General features: G+C 37.1%; 1 protein-coding gene across 3 annotated transcripts in view; it reads left to right on the top strand.

The window, feature by feature from the left end:
• Positions 1 to 21,009, top strand: part of UVR3 (DNA photolyase family protein) — a 172,112-nt gene that overhangs the window by 3,075 nt on the left and 148,028 nt on the right. For all 3 annotated transcript variants that reach the window (XR_016353728.1, XM_089791216.1, XM_089791215.1), the window contains exon 2: positions 15,861 to 15,932. Coding sequence is in view for 2 of the 3 variants with exons in the window: in XM_089791216.1 (XP_089647342.1) it covers positions 15,861 to 15,932 (72 nt within the window). In the remaining variant the exon portion in view is untranslated. The remainder of the gene's footprint in view (positions 1 to 15,860; positions 15,933 to 21,009) is intronic.

Genomic DNA, 21,009 nt, shown 5'->3' with positions numbered 1-21,009 from the left:
TTAACTAGGTTGGCTGGTTATTTGCCCTAATCGATTATTCACTCGAAAAGTGAATAAGTATCCAAAGAGGAATTTAATTCCTCACTTCTCACTTTCAAATTGGAAAGTTGGAGAGTAAAACCCAAAATCCTCTTCATGAGGATTTACTGTTTTGTTCGTTGTGGGAGCTACGGGCGTGGGATCGTCGCGAGGTTGGGCTCGTTGGATCCAGCTCGGGGAAACTTTGGATTCCCGCGATTTTCAGCTACTTCTGCGGGATATTTATTTTATGGTTTAGATTCCCGTTTTGCCCTTTTGGCTGTGAGGTAGGGCTTTCCCGTTTTATTGTTTCTGCTCCGTTTTTGCTTCTGTTATTGGTAGCCGTTTGTTTGGAGGCTGAGAACTAGTGTTCCCCTCCGTTTCTGTATGTTAGTTCTACCCGGTTGGGCGGGTATGAACATTTCCTTGTTGTTTGGGATGAGGGTTTGGAGTTTTGCACCGTTATGCTGGCCGTTTTTGCATACGGTGTCCGATTTCAGTTATTTTTGGATTTTTGGGGTTTTTGGACCCAAAGGCCAAATGGGTTTTAATTTTGAAGTTTTTCAAATTTTTGGAGTTTTTACCTCGTTTTGCGTGCCGCCCTGTTTTCTTGGATTTTCTTGGCACAATGTGGGTCGTGGACCTTAATGATCTGTTTGGATATCAGTCAGACCACTTTTGCACTTTTATGTTGCATTGGGATGTGTTGCATCTGTACTCCCGACGTTGTGTTCGGTTGAGTGATTTTATGCTTGTTATGGTTTTTGTTGGACCTTTGCTTTTGTTTCGTGAACGCTAGGATTCATTTAGAATCCATACTCTCGGATTGAGGCCGGTTGAGTGAGTTCACGATGTTTGGTCTTGTTACATCATTGGGATTCGTGTAGAATCCATACTCTCGGATTGAGGCCGATTGAGTGATTTCATGATGTACGGTTTTGTTGGCTTTGGGATTCGTGTAAAATCCGTCCTCTTGAGTTGCTTTCAGTTGGGTGTTTTGTTTTGCATTGTGTTCTCATTCTTGTCCTTGTGTTATGATCTTCGTGATGGTGGTGCGCCACACACGAGTACGTACGCGTACATTTGTTGGGTGACTTGCGAGGCCCGATCTTCCGTGGATTTGCCAGAAGTTATGATCATTGGGGTTGGGATGGGAGTATGCATGCCCACGGGCACTTGTCGTAGGATGAGCATGGGTAGGGTAGGGTAGCATATGGAGGGGGCTTCTATCTCGCAGCTTGGTGACCTTAGTCTCATAGGGTTGGCAGAGGAAGTTTTAAATAAGTGATAATTAAAGAAAATGTGTGACTGTTAATAAAACTTAAGATAATAAAATGTGTGTGTGGGGCCCTCCGTTGAGGAGTTGAAACGCATGATCCAAGCTTGGGCTTTTCGATGCCAAGCGACTCTCCATGATGTCAGCCCCTACTTAGTAGCCTATTGAGTGTCTGACCAGGACCTGTACTCCCTGCATTGTCTTAGGTTCTTGGTTGCAGCCATCATACTGTCTGGCGTGAGTGTTAGCCATGGATGTTCTTTTGTGTGTTTGTGGTTGGATCATTATCTCCATCAGCACGGCGGGTTTGGACCTACGGGTGCCACGTGGTTGGGAGGCGTAGCTACCTTCACCACTGCTAGGGACCGGTGTATAGAGACGATCTTTGTCCTAGTGCGACCGTTGCTGGATGTTTTCACTTGGTACTTTGGGTTCCGGAGTATGCTTTCTTGTGATTTATGCTTTCATTGGGATGCTTGTATATCATGTTTAGATGATGTTATTTTATTTGGCGCATTCCCTTATTATGATGATTAGCATATGATTAGATGATGTGATTTGCTTTAGTAGTATATATGTTGCTTACTGTTGTTTAGCATGTGATAGGTGATGTTATCTACTGTAGGATTATCTTATGCGTTATCACTAGCATGTTAGATTTTCTTATGCTGTTGTTATGCATGTTTTAGTAGTGACGTCCCTATTACGATAGTAATGACGATCTGGTCGGTGGCTTGGGATGTTACGTGCGGGGGGATTTCTAGGACCCACGATGGTCTTATGATGTTATTGACGGTTGGGAGGAACCGCGTACTTAGTTTGGTTGTCTTGTTCTTGAGATGCATTTCTGTACATTGCGATGTTGCTTTTGTTTTCTGCGATGCTTATTTTCAGTGTGTTCTTTGCTGCTGTAGTTTAGATGGTTTGGTGTTCTTCATTCCGTGTTGTTCTTGCACTTGAGTGTTCATTCCTTGAGCCTTTGTGGATCCGGTACTCCCTGGTGTGGAGGTTCTTTTGTTGGTTTTTCCCCGTTTTTGAGTTCTGGAAGTGTTTTTACTTTCTATGGACGACATTTGTTCAACATTGTGCGACACTGATAAAGTATCGCACGCCCATAGAAAGAATGTCCTACGATACTATAAAGTGTCGCACGCATTACTGGAGAAGTGTCGTACGACACTGGAAGAGTGTTGCACGGCTTTATGAGAAATGTCACGTGATACTTTTCCAGTATCGCACACCTTCTTGAGAAGTGTCGCACGCAGTAAGGGAGAAGTGTCGCCCTCCCTTAGTGAAAAGTGTCGCACGGTTTTTGTGAAAAACCTGCGCGTGCCATCAGCGGGCACTTTTCTTCGTGATCCGATCTTTTTGAGTGTGGTTTTGGATACCCTTTTGGGCATTCTTCGACCCTATGCTGTTGCATTTTGAATTCTGTCGGTTTCTCTTGAAATCGAGTTTTCGTGTTTCTGTCTTAGTCTCTTGGGGTTTAAAATATATCGTTTAAGTATAAGTTTCTTATACTTAAGATATATTTTAATATATGCGACAAATCGTTTGAGATAGGTTTCAGACCTTTCGGAGATAAGTTATGGATTCTAGGAAATTTCAGGGCTTCAGAAATCCAGACTTAGCCAATTTTCAGGGCTTCAGGATTTCAGGCTTAGCTAAATTTCAGAATTCTGCATTTTACCCCAGCTTGGTGTTTTGTTGATGAGTGGTCATTTCTTGAGCCCTCATCATGTGCGTTGTCGTTGTTGGCTTTGTTTGTGTGTGTCAGTTTGGTAGTGGCATTTGGAGATTCGTTGGTTGCCGGGATTGTGTTGAAGTCTTCCGTTGCGATCTTTGTGATCCCTGTATGATGTTGTCTTGTGCATTCATACTTGTTAAAAAAAAATATCTTGGCTTGATTTGAATCCTTGTTTCCAAGGATCTCCGGGCGGGGCATTACATCAATTACTGGGAAGTCTGCAATGTATATTGTTTTTGTTAAAGAAGTATTTAATAATAAATAGAGATGATTTAAAATAAGAGTCATAAACATAATTGAACCAGAAGCTTCATGAATGAAGTGACTAGCAAATACAAGAATGGTCTATGAAGAAACTTTGCGAAAGTAAATGAAAGGAAAAAAGCTTTATACAACAACCTACTATTGTTAAAAATGCTACTCTATTGTACACATGCAGTTACGTGGATAGAGAAAAACAGAGGAAGCCATGAATATAAAATTGGTGGCAAGTTCCATACAGTAGTATAAAGAATGGAGTATAGGGCTGCATTTAATCTTTAAATTCACCACTATACTTTTTAGTGAAAGATTTCATTTTCTTGACATTGCTTCTAGCCAATACCCTAAAGAGACTTGGTGCACGCCATCCTGATTTAAATTTTAAATGTGGCGCATGCCCCATTTACATCATGGTTCACCATGTGATAGGAAGTTAGTATAACTTGATAGAATAATTTTTATGAAACAACTACAAGGTAGTACTTTAACTCTGTAACATCAATGTCTAGTAGATAGATGATGCATCATCCAAAAAGGGAAAGTGTAAAGTACTATTTTCTTATTTTTTTTTTGAAAATTACAATAGCTTTTGCGCATGATGAAAATTATAATGTTGCTGAATGGCAATTCATAAAGATGAATCAACATTCAAATTGAGAAGAACAACATACAATGTTACTATTATTAACTTTTACTAGTCCATATTCTTGCACACCCTAAGCAAACCTTTATCGTTGATTCTTTTTTGAAAGAACAATCATGGCAGGGAGGATGATATCTTTATAAAATTTGTTTATGATAATTTTCACAGTAGTTGATCCATCGTTTTATAAACATTGAAGTCTAAACATATTTGACCCAAAGTATTGGGGATTGGGGACACGTTTCAAGGATGGGTATGGGGACAGGAGGGAGCGATTTTTTATGGGACAGCGGGAACGGCTATTGAAGAAGGGGGAAAATTGCATCACAGAACCTTGACACATAATATTGGAGCTGAATTGATATTTTTATTTTCATTTCATGGAAAGTGACAAACAAATGAGGTTTTAACAAAATAATTGTATTTATCAATAGAACACATGACATACTATATAAAATATTAAACGGAACTTTTACAATTTGTCTGTATGTTATATGAAGCAACCTTAACACACACATTGGTTATAGACATATTTACACACATTCTAAAACACTTATTGCGTTTATGGGCACAGATTTTGAATCTTAATCTAATGTGTGTTACCATGGATTTATCCAACCCACCCTATAATGAGTTTAATGAAGTTTGACAAGACATCGAATAGGGCAAAAGTATTTTTATGCTTGAAATTTGAAAAGATGACCCTCTTACATACTTTTGCTTACCCTTATTTACCAGCTCCTTGGTTATCGAAAGGTTTCGCAAAGTGACTGCTAGAATCAATTTTATTCAGAATTTAACAATATTTGCTCAAACCTATTGGAAACTTAAGCCGTTAGATACTATTCATCAGAATATGGTATAGCCTATTTCAAAAACTCTGAAACTAAAAGTTAAAATAGATTAAATCAGCTAAAGTGGAGTAAGAAACAAAATTATTTCTTAGTTTTGACAATCAGATTATTGGTATGAAAAAATTCAGGTATTCACAGGAAATAGGCCAAGCAAGTCTAGTTTGGTAATCTGCCCACACAAATAATGTCCGTGTAAGCTGTTTTCTGGGACTTCCACACAAATAATCTCCCTGTAAGCTGTTTACTGGGACTTTAATACACAATGAAAACTAGATATGCACAAACTATTTTGCTTAAAATACCAGGCAAGATATAATAGATGGTGACTAAAGAACATCAACCACCAATTTTTTTAACAATATTTTAGTCAAAACAAAATAAAATGACGTAGCTGGTACTTTAATGATAATTGTTCTGAAGAAATTGGCTGTACAAATAGTTATTTCAGAAGCTCAAATGATAAATTTAGGTTTCAGAATGATAAAAAATCAAAATCCATTTTCCTAGAGAAGCATCATTTTCAATTGGCAATGACAACGAATCAAGAAGAGATGCTTCTGTAGTTTTTGCATGTGAACTAACAAGAAATATAAAGATCATAAAGAAAATGTGATGGTCTCTTAAGCCAATGCCATAAGGGATGACTAACTGCCCGCAAGGTAATTGGGGAGTGCTCAGGCACCCCTTGCCTTTCCCTAGGATGGCTAGCCATTCCTGGCCTTTCCCACTGAAACACCAATAATTCTTGGTACTTTCTCCGTTTCTTGTTTTTTTGAGAACAATGGGAGATGTTTCCAAACTGTGCTCATCTCCCTGAGAGATTTCTGACCCTACTTCCAGCGAATCATAGTCTGAAATATTCTATATTATCAGATTGATAATAGAGCATTGGATCTGCATTCAAGATAATTTTAACTTCATCAAACAATCTGAATATTTATAGAAAGAAGAAGACCATTCTCAGCCATTCAAACTGAACTCAAAGTCTGATACAAAGTAGAAAGAATTAGCAGAATCTTTATATGGTATCAGAGCCAAGTTATTAAATCCAGGGCTCTGCAAATTCAGTCATCAGACTTTATATATATTCTTAGTAATTTTCTCCTATCTTCAATGGCATATTCAATCAGACCCGAGGATAGGTTTGATGGGAAATAACACTTTGAAGCCTGAAAATTCAGAATCTTAATGATTCTTGAAGAGAACAATGTAAAACAGTTCGTTGATGGAGCATCCAAACAACCCCCAGTTGAACCTAACAAATCCATATGGAGCAATGGAAATAGAAAGGCTATTCAAATCATCCTGGATGGAGTTAAAAATGATATCGTACTTATGCTTACGAAACATCAAACTGCCTATGATATGATGAATGCATTACGAAATGCATATGAAGTAAACAATGCAACTAGGGTTCTTGCACTAAAAAGACAATTGAATCACATTTAGATAAAGAAAGGAGAATTGATAAACTCTTATTTCCTAAGAGTTGCCGGCATTAGAGATGAGTTATCAAGCATAGGAACCATTATTAATGACATCAAACTAACGCTCATGGCTATAGATGGATTACTAGATTCATGGGAAACATTCGCACAAGGAATAATTGCTAGAGATCAGCTTCCGAACTTCAATAGACTCAAGAATGATTGTCTTCAAGAAGAGTCTAGAAAACTAAATAAAGGAGGGAAACCAAAAGTAGAAGATGAAGAACTTCACGTTCTTAATGCAAACTCCTATAAGGGCAAGAAGAAGCATTTCAAGAAGACAAGGAGAATTCAAAAGAATGGAAAGCTCAAGAAGGATCTATCTAAAATAAAGTGTTTCAAATGTGAAAAATTTGGACACTATAGATCTAATTGTCTTGAAAATTCCAAACAACAGGCAAATTGTACTAATGTCATTAGAGAAGAAGATACTTATGATCCTGAGAACCGTGTTTTGTATTCCTCTCTATCAAATGAAATCTCAAATAAGACATGAGTAATTGATAGTGGATCTTCCAGACATATAATAGGATACAAAGAAACTCTAGATTCTTTATTATAGAAAGTTAATGGTGAAGTTGCCATTGGTGATAACTCTGGACACTCAGTTGAAGGCATTGGAAGCTGTACTTTGAAACTAAAAACAGGAAATACTCTTCTTCTTAAAGGTGTACCCTATTTACCAGGGATTAAAAGAAACCTAATCTCAATTACAACACTTGAAGATGATAGACACAATGTTGCATTTCTGGATGGCAAAGTATTAACTTGGGCTAAGAACCTTTCCATCAAGAAAGCAAAGATAATTGGTCTAAGAAAGGGATATTTGTATGAGTTGAATACAGAATCTAGTCGATCCATTCAAGCCCTAGTTCATGAAGCTAAAGATTCAAATGAAATATGGCACAAAAGATTAGAGCATCTAAATTTTAAAACTTTATCAACTATGGAAAAAATGGTTACTGGATTACCCAAATTAAATAAAGATCATCCTAGTATTTGCAAGGGGTGTGCTCTGGGTAAAAGCACTAGATGTCCCTTTCATTATAGTACTAGGAAAACAAATAATGTACTAGAATTAATTCATTCAGATTTATGTGGACCTATGTCCGTTCCTTCTCTTGGAGGATTTTGGTATTATATCTTGTTCATAGATGACTTCTCTAGGAAAACATGGATTTATTTATTAAAATGCAAGGAACCAGAAGAAATCCTACAAAGATTTAAAGAATTCAAAGCATTAATTGAAAATTTTTCAGGACATAAAATTAAAACCCCTAGAAGAGATAACGGAGGAGAATATACCTCAGACTTGTTTAAAAAGTTTTGTAAAGAATCAGGGATCAAGAGGGAGTACACTATTCCTTATAACCCGAAACAAAATGGGGTAGCTGAAAGAAAGAATAGGACAATTATACAAGCTGCTAGGGTTATGATTTTTGACCAAAATCTAGAAAACTATCTTTGGGCAGAAGCCTGTTGTACTGCTGTATATATTCAAAACAGAAGTCCTCACTCCTATGTTAAAGATAAAACCCCTGAAGAAGTATTTACTAAAGTAAAACCCAATATAAGTCATCTCAAAATTTTTGGATGTCCTGTATATATTCATGTTCCAAAAGAAAAGAGAACCAAGTTAGAACCCTCTGGGAGGAAAGGTATCTTTGTAGGGTATAGTGAAACTTCTAAAGCATATAGAATTTTCATACCTGGATAGAAAACTATTGAACTTAGCAGAGATGTAATCTTTGAAGAAGATCTTGCATTAAGAGCCATAAGTTCTGATGAACCTTCTCCTTTATCAAGTTCTGAAAGAACTAGTGAATCTGGATCCCAGAGGGAGAACTTAGAAGAGATCGAAGATGAAATTCAAAATATGAACCTTGAAGAAAATTAAGAGAAAAGACCACTTTAGGCCATAAAAACAGTTGAAGCAGTTCAAGACTTTGCTGCACCTTCAGGAACAGTCAGAGAAAGTAAAAGACCGAAAAGATTCTCTGGTTATACAACAAACATGATTGATTTATCCAAAACAGAGCCAACCAATCCTTCTGATGCTATTAAACATTCAACCTGGAAAGAAGCTATGACAAAAGAATACCAATCAATTATGAAAAATGATGTTTGGGAAATTGTTCCAAGACCTAAAGGAAAATTTGTTGTTTCTTCCAAGTGGATATTTAAAATAAAGCATGCTGCTGACGGTAGTATTGAGAAATATAAAGCCAAATTTGTAGCCAGAGGATTTTCTCAGAAAAAAGGGATTAATTATGAAGAAACCTTTGCTCCTGTTGCCAGATATACCTTCGTACGAGCAGTCTTAGCAATTGTCGCATCAAAGGCATGGAAGGTACATCAGATGGATGTAAAAACAACATTCCTAAATGGAAAGATTTCAGAAGAAGTCTATTTGAAGCAACCAGAAGGATTTGAAACCCATGATCCTAACGCATTTTTTGTAGGCTCAAGAAAGCTCTCTATGGGCTTAAACAGGCTCCTAGGGCTTGGTATGAAAGGATTGATAAATATCTCACTGGCTTAGGATTCTCCAAGAATGAAGCCGATCCAAACTTATATTAGATAAAAATGATATGGTAATTCTAGTATTGTATGTTGATGATTTATTTAATCACAAGTGATGATCATCTTACAGATCAGTGCAAGAAAGATCTAACTAGAGAATTCGAGATGAAAGACTTGGGGCTTCTCCATTACTTCCTAGGATTGGAAGTACAACAGAATCCTGACAGTATCATACTTAATCAAGGAAAGTACACATCAGATATCTTGAAGAGATTTGGAATGTGGAATTGCAAGTCTATGTCTTCTCCAATTGAGACTAATTTACATAAACTTAAAGAAGCAGCTGCAGAATGACCTCCAATAGATTCTACTCTCTATAGACAGATGATTGGGTCCCTTATGTACCTAGTAAATACAAGACCTGATATTTGCTATGTTGTTAATGCCTTAAGTCAATTTATGTGTGAACCTAAGGAGATTCACCTAGTTACTGTTAAACACATTATGAGATACTTACAAGGCACTCTTAATTATGGACTCAAATATGAGAAAGTTGCTCTAGATTTTCATGGATTCACCGATTCAGATTAGGGTGGAAGTCTTAAAGACAAGAAAAGCACTTCAGGATGCTGGTTCAGTCTAGGATCAGCTATGATTTCATGGATATGCAAAAAGCAGTCTTCAGTAGCCCAGAGCTCCACAGAACCTGAATACATTGTAGCAATGATGGCCTCCCGAGAATATTATGGCTGAGGAAGTTACTTGTAGGATTATTTGGGCAAGCCATAAATCCTACAATTATTCATTGTGATAATTAGAGTTCCATCAAGCTCTCAGTGAATCCGGTTTTCCATGATAGGTCCAAGCATATTGAAGTTCCTTACCATTATGTAGGAGATATGGTAGATAGGAATTCTATAAAATTGGAATACATTTGCACTGTAGATCAGACAACAACCATACTCACCAAACCTCTATCTAGAGTAAAGATAGAACATTTCAGGAGGAGACTTGGTATGGTTGAGTTGTAATCCATTTGTACTCTTTTGATTATTAATAAAATAATTTTATTTTGTCAGGCTATTGACTGTTATGGGCTCTAGCATTTGTATTCATTATTTTAAGACGCGATGATCTCTGAAAATAATGAATAGTCGTGTAAAACATTATGAGAGGTGACGATCTCTTAGATAATGTGCTAAACAGTAGAGATCTATTGTAAGATCTAGATGAGTTCAAGATCATATTGTGATGTTGACATTGCTATGTTCATGGGTCACAAATTGGATAAAGGAAGAATCTTGAGATTCTCTGGGTTTATCCTATATTCTAGTAGATCTTAAAACTTAGGATTGTGTTATGATATGGAAATACCAGTTTCTATGAAATCATAACTTGGATAAATGAAGAGATTACTCTTCAGATTTATCCTGTATAATATCACTAGTGTCAGTGATTTGTCATATCACAGGTTTAAGTAATATGACTTTGTATCATGTTTTCGATGATACCACATAAGAGACAGACAGATAAAGAGTATTAATTCTTGCTTACTCATCTGTATTGATGATTGCTAGATATAATATCTCTCTGTAGGATTATCAATTTAAGAGGGAGTGTTAAATTTCTAACCATGTTAATCCTACAGGTCTGACAGTACAGACCGTACCCTCTCTTATGGATAATATATCCTATGATTGGCATTTAATAACTTGTATATGCTTCTCCTATAGGTGCCGGTGATTTCAAGAGATGTCTTTGTTTGTTGGTTTACTAATCTAACACTTGTAATTACTAATCTAAGTCTCCTTAAATTGTCGACTTAGGAAAGGTCATAACTATTGACAATTTAAGGGTTATGCCCCTTGAGGGACATACCCTCTACAAAGGATATATATTTGGTTATGGACTGCAGTTTATGAGACACACAATACACAACAGTCTGATCCTATAAGCATCCTACTTCCAACGAATCATAAGTTTGAAATATTCTATATTATCAGATTGATAATAGAGCATTGGATCTGCATTCAAGATAATTATAACTTCATCAAACAATCTGAATATTTATAGAAAGAAGAAGACCATTCTCAGCCATTCAAACTGAACTCAAAGTCTGATACAAAGTAGAAAGAATTAGCAGAATCTTTACAGGGATGACCCCATTTTGGCCATGCAAATGTCCCTAGTTAATGTAGCTCTAAACTGGTTGTAGATATAACCAAATTCCTCCCAATTCCAATCACTTTTGATTATCCTTGATCTGCGATCATGAAATTGAAAGGATGATCTGAATAGTTCTCCCTAAAGGAGCTATTGACTGAATAATACTGTACTATGAGACAAGTTAGTTTTACATTTCTGTATATTTCTCTTATTTTTTCTATATATGATAGATATATACAAACACACGTACCCGTACATACCCAAACTCCTACTTTCTTTTTTACATATCCTTGTACTGGGCTCTTGTACTCGCACTTGTCCCAAAATCCTAATTGATAACTTAGAGTTTCTTGATAGTGGCTCTTCCTTAAGTAGTAAGTACTCCAGTTGTACTGTTTCACTTATTGAGGTGCATGCGATATTTGAAAAAATCTTCAAATCTGTTCTTGTCTTAGCATGTGTGCTTGAAGGTTTGTTTGCTTCCCAAAAGTTATGTTGTTAGTGTTCAAGGAACATGCTACCCTTTGTGCCTCCTAAAGAATCAAAATTGCTTCCAATTCACGGTTTATTCTTTGATCGTTGCCTTGATCATTGGTAAATAATCATCTTCCCTAATAATGTTTGAGATGCTGTGAAAATGGTCTAGCTCAGGCCTTTAATAAGCGCTAAAGCTTCAACTTCATCATTAGAGCACGAGTCTACATGCAATGCCATGGAATATGAAAATTTATCCTCTTTGATAGTGAGTAGACTTCAAATTTCATCTTTACTGAGTTTCCCACTAATGGCACCATAAAATTTGATTTACAATAACCCTTTAGAAGATTAGAACATTGCGAGTTTCTCTTCCTATCCAAGGTTTTGTGTTTTCCTATAATAGGAGATGATTATATTGAAACATTAATTGTACTACACTTCTAGGACATTTGAAACTTATTACTGGTTGATTTGCATGGAGAATACGGGGAGATTATAATTGTCATCCTTAATATGGATGGAACAATGTGACAAGTGGCTAGATGCAAGAAATAAAATAAAATGTATTCCATGCAACCTGCACTGTGGTATGGCCTTTCTGGTTTAACTGCTGTACTTACAAGTAAATACTATCATGATCTGTCAAAAAATTTAGCTCCAAAAGATCTGTTGTTACAGTTGGGGTTGTGTGTTGTAAGATCTATCTATATTAATGGCTGTATTAACAAGGAAACATTCATTTCAAAATCCATAAATTTCCACACAGTTAAATCATAAGACAGATAATAAATATCCATTCCTCCATGCCCATTCTGGTCCAAGTGCAGCAAACACGATTCTGCATGGCTTCAGATCCTAGGAGCTCTGCAAATTGGTTTCAAAGGGATGAAAAATTATTTGGTATTAACAATGACTCAAATTCCTCTTCCTTTCTGTGTTACATGCAATGCACAGATTTGTAGGTTTTTAACTCTTCGACAGTTAATTATGCAACAAAAAAACTTAAGTTTCTTTTTGCAATTATTAGCCACTTGTTGTCTTTGAATTAGTTAAGTAATTGGGTGATCGCAAATTTAGAATTGGTGTTGAACAGTAAAAAGCACATTGGTAACAGAACTCTGCAGCTCTCTCCATCTCGTCTTAACTTGCCAGACAAACTCTGCTATGCTCCCAATCTTGGCCTGTGTTGAATGTAGTTGCTCAAGATGGCCTTTGGTATCAGAAATATTAGTAAAGAGACTTAGAAGTTGGAACTGATATGCTCAATGTCATTCAGAGTAATACAGCTATCAATCATATGCAGGGTTTGTCTTCCAAGCTAGGCAGGATATACTTCAAAATGTGTCAGTCTGCTGAAATCTGCAGTTAAGCACCCGATATCTGAAAAACAACACAATATTAATACATTAAAATTCATCCGTTTGGATGTTTTATATACCTTAACAGTTATGAACCTGTACAATTGGGCTCACACATCTAGTTAAAACTTTTTCGTTCTGAAACTTTTGCAAACATCTGACTTATCCTAATTCAATTGTATGCTTTCGCAACAACATGGCACTGTCTACGGAATTTTCCAAATGGAATGTAGTATCTCACAAAATTATTTTACATTAGATTGAGAAGTGTCCATATGGAAGATCTCCCTCTCCTTATTTACTGGCAAGTGTTGACTGCTCATTATGCCTAATGCCTCTTCAGCCATTACACGAAAATGAGAGTGTACATGCAGCTACTCCTTGAAAATTATAGGAATTGGGCCTTGTTATATTTGGATTCATGTATACACAAGTACATGATGAGTGCTTTCTGAAAGTAAGAGAAACCAACAGGATCGTCACTTAGTGTCTAAGGCTTACTGAAAGGTTAGTACAGCGTGCAAGCATATCTCTCAATAGTTACAAGTTACAACCTGCATTACATATGTTTAAAATATAACATAAACTGGGATGAGAGTACTTGTTTTATTGCAGTTATAATAGAATTTCCTGAAATCTCGTCCTCGAACTTAAGTTTTGAAGTCACTGCTGCTGTTTCTTAATTCAAAATACAAAAATTTCCACTTTTACAAGAACTTGAATCTTTTTAGGGAATTTTTTTTTCTTTAAGATGCCTCAGACAAAGTAACTTCTGTAATCCTCAAATGAATGTCTATGAATTACTAAGAACTTGCATCTTTGACATATACTTTGAGGAGACAATTGAACTTAGGATCACTAACAAAACAAAGATTGTTTTGTACTTCTTGCAATCAAGTCTCCTAGAACAGGTTATCTTGTGAATTGCTACACTTGAATAATTTCTTCTAAGAATTTATCTTTGATAGTTTGCTTCACTGTGACAGTGAAGGTATGAATAAAAATATCTAACCTGCTGCACAAAGGCTATATCTACACTTTGATGGGGCAGAGTAAGGATAAATGGAAGAGGATACATTTTGGGTAGTTGTTAATAATATGCACTCCCTGCTTTATCAAATGGAACTTGGACAACCAGTAAAATGGGAATGTCCTATATATTATCCTAAAATTGGGGGCATCTTTTATTGTAGTGAGTTAAGATGTCTCCCCATGCGAGCACCTTTCAAACCGCAGCATAAATCTCCAAAGCTTTGCATGAGATTTATCTGACTGAGATAAAGCAGAGCAGCTGGAAACTCCTCTACCCCTCCTTGGGCACACGTATTCTTCTATCAGCTGGGAGACACGTTGGATTCCCTACTCATATGTGCCCAAAAATCCTTAATTTGTTTTACTGTGCCAACTGTGTTTTGATAATTTAAAAATTTGCCCTAAATCTTCCCTAATTTAAGACAAACTTCAATCAGGCGGCTTTTTTAGCTGGTATAAACAAAGCTAAACCAAATGAGGAAGACAAATGAAATGTTATTCTATTTTGGCTAGCCAGTTTTTGGGTTATCCTCCAAAGCAAGTCTACCATTTTTTGAATATTGAAAATATGTTAATCAAGTTATAATTATGTATGTAGCAATTATATGTCTATATTGCTTTGGAAGTAATTAAAATATCCTATAATAACTTATAAAATTGTGTTAAATATATGCGCATTTGTTTTTTAATTTTATGAATGTCATTACCAACCACATCCATATTGGGGCTCTGGAAAAAAGGCTGTGTCCATATCTGATAACGTACTCGTATTTGTATCTGTATCCGTATCCATGCAAATTTGAGATAAAGCTTTCTCATGAGGAGCAGAGGGGAGAGTGAGACACCTAGCTAGCCTTCCAAATCTAGTGAAGCTAAATTGGTAGTTTCCATCTGCTGAAATTCATTTCTTTGACAATTTCGAGTTGAACCAAAATTCATTCATAAATAAAAGGGTAAATTAACTCTTTGCCGTGCATTTTTCGATACAAAAGAAAGAATGTACATAGGAGGGCATCACTTATTAAAAGTGAGAAATAAGTTGTAAAACACATAACCTCAATGAATGTGGCAACCTGTTGAAGGGAAATGAAACTTGTGATGTCGTTTCAACGATTGTGGTGAAAGGCTCATTTAAATGCTACCTAAGATCCTTGCACTGTATGACTATATATTCAGTATAAACCACTGAAGTGTGGGAGGCTGCCGATAAGAACAGATACTTATCCTATTCTTTTTGGAGGGGAGAGATTGAACCATTCACTATAATTATCGGTTAAATGATGTCTTCATTGTGCTCACAAACTAGGCAAACTTGCAACATGTGATTTAAATTCACTTATATAGTAATTGAATCTGGTTTAGACTGACATTGTACAGGCTCATGTTAAATTTTTAGTAGGTTTAGTCAAATATTTACAATTTTAACCAGCTTCTTTTAGTTTTGTTTAAGTTATTTTAAAAGATATTTTCCATTTATTTGTATTTACATGAATATCTCAAAATATAATTTAAAATTAAATTTTGTTAAAAATAACTTAACAAAAGTTAAAGAATTTTGGTTAAAATTGTGAACGTTTGGATATATCTACTAAATATTTAACATAAGCTTGTATAATATCAGTCCAAAACAGATTCAAATATGATATTGGTGAATTTAATTGCTTGGTGCAAGCTACTCCTCCTGCCATCCCCAAAATCTGGGAAAAGTTGCCATACATGAAATCTTTCTTCCTTGAAACTTGAGAAGTACTGTAGTTTTATCAATTATGTAAAGCACATGTTAAGAAATCTCTTGCGGAAAACTCTTAATGTGATTAAACACACTTTAAATAAAACATATTCGAGGGATGGTTCCATCTATTGCCTTTTTCTGTGTGATTTTACAGCAGGATTGTAGAGCTAGTACTTGAATCCATTGCATTTATATGATTCATTTATTTTTTTTCTCCAAAAAGTTACATTCCATTTTTTTTGAAATTGCCATCTAACATCTAATTTACCTTTATTTTTGTTTGCAGTGGAGCATCCAAAAGTTGTGTTTTGAATTTGACATAGAGCCATACGCACAACAAAGGGACAAGTATGTTAAGGTGTGCATACATTTCATTTTTATGTTTTCATATTTGTGTCTTTTTGGAAGCCTCTTAACCTATTATGCTATTTCTGCTAAGCGATGTTTTAATATCACTAAACTGTTAGCCTGGGATACATAATTTTCCTTTTGTCTTCTTGTTTGTCATGTATATTGTACTTACAGGATATCCAGTACTTTGGAGAAATGCTTGACATGGTAAAAGAAAAGTGTTGATAAAGATCATAAAGTTCTAACTAGATTAAGCAGTTGAAATAGAAAACATTAAAATAAAACAAATAAGATGATGATGAAGCAAAGTGTTGATCTCTTCAGAAATTGTTGGGCAATTGGGACAGGAAAGAAGCCCTAGCTTAATTGTCGGAGACAGTCAAATAGCTCTACATTTGGTCAACGGTGTGAAACAAATGCTAAGATTTTGAGGAATAATACCTAGATAGAACAGAGCGTGGACAAAAGAAAAGCTTGTACTCTTGAAATAATCAATTAATGGGAGGAGACATGTGAGAAGGAAAAGATCATATCAAAACTAGCAAAAGAAAAGTGGCCTCTGATTCTTTAGAAGAGAGATCTCCTTGATAATTGGATGAAGTAGAATGGGATCGAAAAGAAGAGTAAAAAGGACAATATGCCTTAGAAATTAATCAAGCTCAACTTTGATGTGGTGACAAAATTCTTGATGTAAGGAGGCATATTTGGAGATCATGAAAGCCAATAATGCTTATGCTTTGGATCTAGGAGAAGAGACAACAGTAATGCAGAGGCTTTCATACATTTGTTTGGCATCAAGATTTCCAAGTAGAAAGGTTGGAAGAACACAAATATGGAAGAGATTCCAAAATAATTATTAGAGCGGTTAAGTAAGTGGTAGCAAAGTTGTGAAATTTAACAAAATTAACAAGGAGTCTAAAATAATTGGTGAAGTTGTAAGAGAAGATTTGAATGTGAGAAGGAAATGCAATGGCTGATTTAGCAACGAATAGAGGTGTTATTTAATATGAATGAGAAAAAATGGCAATGAACTTTCTGCTTTATAATTGCTTCAAATTCTAAGTAACTGGAAATTGTCAAAGATCATGCAGAAAGTTAAGATTAATATTGGAAAGAGAAAAAAAAAACAATGAGAGGATGAGCACCTATAAATGGTAATGAGGACATGATTGACATAATAAGGGATATAAAACAGAGATTACAAAAGTTCACAAAAGAAGAAGTTCTAACATATGATAGGATGACAGAACTTAAAAAACAGAATTTAGGAATGATATTAGATAGTACTGTTCTTTGGTACAGTTAATAATGGAGAAAGAGAAAAGGAAAGGTGACAGGATGAATGGCATGTCTTGACAAAACAAGAGATACAAGAAAAAGTTTATGAAATTTAAATTTACATTTTCAATAACACAAGTGCCAACCAATGCAGTGTTTATCTTGGTTTAGTGAAATGAGAAAAGATCACAGGGTACCACTCTTTATATCTAAGTAAAATGAAAGGAGGACATGAGAGCAGGGAGGAAATAATATTTTCTTTCATAGTCATGAAAAAGATAGAGAGCACTCTTTATAGATACATTCTCAACTTTCATTTTTTCTTGTTAAAAAAAAGGACATGTGAGAGAGAGAGAGAGAGAGAGAGAGAGATTTTGATTTTTGTGAATATTCACATGCCATGACACTCTGGAGTTTGCAGTAATAATTTTTAGTACAGAATATTTTTTGATAAATATTTACTCTCTCAGGCACTCTGAAGTCTACATAACTACTGTAGACTTTGTTTACTATACAGGGTAAACGGATACATATTGCATTAATAGATTAGAATGTAACACAAAACAGATACTTTATTCATATAAGCACATATGCAATTCCAATTACATTGATGATCCATAAATCCATTCGGACGATGTACATATACTTCCCGAAGGGGTGACTCAATGTCACACGACCTTTTAGATACCAACTCAACCTATCGCCTACAATATAGTTTTTATTGACAACATACATCCCCCCAAAAAAGTAAAGTTGTCTCCGGACGACAAAATAGAGACAACTTATACATCAAAACTGAAAATATGACTCAATCTAATAATTACACTAAGACTCATAACAAACTAAGTAGAGGGATGCATCCTTGGTAGTACTGATGTAATAGACGTTTTTTGTACCCTAATCTCGTTCAGTTGTGCTCGTAGCTCACGCACTTGCTTGCTTCGGCCTGCATCTGAATCTCCAAGGCTGATTGCATCATCTTGGCAATCTCTCCATGCTCTGCCTCCTTTTCTGCTGACTCCTGCTGTAGCTGACTCTTCTCCCGCCTAGCCTCATCTAGTTGAGCCATAAATGCTATCCTCTTGGACTTCCAAGCTACTCTTTTTGACTCCCAAGCTGCTCTCTCCGTAGTTAGGTCCACCTTCACTACTATTAACTTGGTAGCTGACTCCTCTCGAGTCCTCTCTACCGTTACCTGGTCTGCCTGGCTCCTCCGAAGAGCATAATAACCATCACGATATATTTGGAATACCTCATGAGTTAGAGTCTCTATGCGGCTCTCTACAATCGGCTTTCTGGTGGTGGCCCAATCCTGGTGCATCTTCGAAGTCTCTACTCTAGGCCATCCGCGTTCCTTAAAGCAAATTGAAAAGGCAGCTGAGCACCCTACTCTCATGAAGGATATGACATGCTCTAGCTCTTGCACTATTGAATCTAAAGCATGTTTCTGCATAGAGATCACCACTTGGTGAGCCCGAGTCACCACGTCAGCCAGAAATGTCTCAACATCCTCTCCCATCGATGTTTCCGACCCCATTGTAGGCTGCTGGGTACCCATAGCCATCTTTGCTGCTTATATCATCCGTTCTGCAATGCTATCTGTTGAGGAGTGTGGTATCTCATCGATTTGCATCCGATGACTCTCCTCCACCTGTGTCTGTGTGCTAGTAGAGTCTCCTTGTGGGGCTACTTCTCTCGCAGGTTAAAGAATGCATGACGACCGTGGTGCCGGTATGCAGTTAAACCTCGTACTCAAGTATGTGCTCAATTTCTGAGATTTGCTTGCCTTGCTCGGCTCCTCAGCTACTGGCGTTGCTAACAACGTTGCATCTACTGTGACCACTGCGTCCGAGCCCACTGCATCTAAGTGAACCCCGGGTGTCCTCAAACCCTCACCTGTTTTTGCCTATACAGGTACCTCCATCACTTCTTGTTTTGCCTGTGTAGGTACTTCCATCACTCCCTTTTGTGTCTACCTCATCATCGGGTATAACTGTGGCTATATGTCTCTTAGCCCCTATCTCTGGTAGAACTACAACTGTAGCTGGCAAAGCCTCTTGATCGATTGAAGGCTTGACAACTCTTGAAGGTGCTACTGCTAGCCGGACTGATGGTCGAGGTGTTGGCCGTGCTGCTGGTCTGGCTGCTACAGTGATCAGAGTCATAACCACAGGCTGCCTAAACTATCCAAATCCAGGAATGTGAATGCCTGTAGGGACCAAGTGCTAGTGAGATGTACTTGCGAGGGACCTCAGAAATAATAGTGGCAATGCTGTAATAACCTCAACGTCCTCATCATTCTCGTCGTCCTCCACTTCCTCCTCTTAGTCGTTAGTGTCTTTGGAGGATGTGTCCTGCCTCCCGCTATTAGTGTTCCCATGCTCAGAGCTCTCTACCTCTTGCCGTAACCTCTTTTGTCCAATGGCCTTTTGTCCTCCTAGAGTATCAAGGTGTTTCCACTGTGTGATTGGAGGCTCCCTTGGTTTTGTCGGACCTGGCTTGATCTCCAGTCTATTGTTGGCTATCATTCGTGCTGTAGCATCAAGAAATAGACCGATGGCATAGTGTGGCATATAAATGTCTTGTGTTGCAGTGTCATAAACTCATTCATGTGCTCAGCCAATAAAGGTGCCTAGTCATATACTTTGTCGTTCATGATGTTGTTCATCATGGTCACCTACAGAAATAAGATGTCTGATGCTGTACTCAATCCGATGAGTCTACTTTTTACTAGGTCCATCAGACAATGCCAATGTCCTTCCTGCACATTAGATTTCTTCAATCCCCTTCCGTCGAAGAATCCATTAAGGCTTTGCTTTCTGCCTCAGGCCGTTTCCCACATATCAATTCTACTAGGTGCACCTTGACTTCCCGATCCAGTTTCTTTGGCTTGTTATTGATTTTCCTTCCTCCTTGCACATGACTTGGTATGCCGAACACCTTGGTGAATTCTGCGGCCCTATCCCCTTCCCTTCGAAGAATCCATTAAGGCTTCGCTTTCTGCCTTAGGCTGTTTCCCACATACTAATTTTACCAAGTGCACCTTGATTTCTGATCCAGTTTCTTTGGCTTGTTATTGATTTTCCTTCCTGTACATGACTTGGTATGCCGAACACTCTAGTGAAGTCTGCGACTCTAAAAGATATTACAAGATTCTGTCCCAGGTATGGAAATGAACTCGTTCACAAAAATTGGTCATAGGCTTCTAATATGGTGCGGGGAAAATCCTTGAAGTTGCGAATGTAGAACACCTACATCTACAACGCTCATTCCACCTTTGCCCTCTGTATGCTTTCCTTCGCAAAGTGGTCATTCAGGGCTTCCTGCCACCACTTCCTACACTCTAACCTGTTCAAACCCTCGAACACCACATTTTGAGGTGTGAGGTGCGTAGTTACAGCCAGTTGTGCCCTTGCCTTCTTTTTGCTTGTACTTACTGCAATACGCACTCTTGATGGTAAAGTCTGTACATTCCTGTTCATTGTGCTACTCGCTGAATCTTCTAATATCTTCTTCCGTGCTCTCTTCCTAGTTGGATGCATAACTGTCACCTCTTTTGTCTTTTTGCTTGTCAAAACGGTTGCAAATGGTGAGATGGTTTCACAATTGCCATCTGCCAATCCTTTGCGTGAGTCCAACAGTACAGTGATGATCCGTGATGTCTTTTACTCGTGCTATGTGTGGTGGTACGACCTAGTGTTCTTTATGACCTTCCATGACATTCGTACGGAATTGCAACCAGAACTCGCTTTTTGTGGCTGTACGATAGTTTGTACTCTCTTCCTTTGCTTGGGCATTATGGTGTT

The sequence above is a fragment of the Cupressus sempervirens genome, chromosome 7 (genome assembly GCF_028749045.1).
Source record: "Cupressus sempervirens isolate cs-2001-9-10 chromosome 7, ASM2874904v1, whole genome shotgun sequence".
Taxonomy (NCBI): Eukaryota; Viridiplantae; Streptophyta; class Pinopsida; order Cupressales; family Cupressaceae; genus Cupressus; species Cupressus sempervirens.
This window is presented reverse-complemented; position numbering and strand designations above follow the sequence as displayed.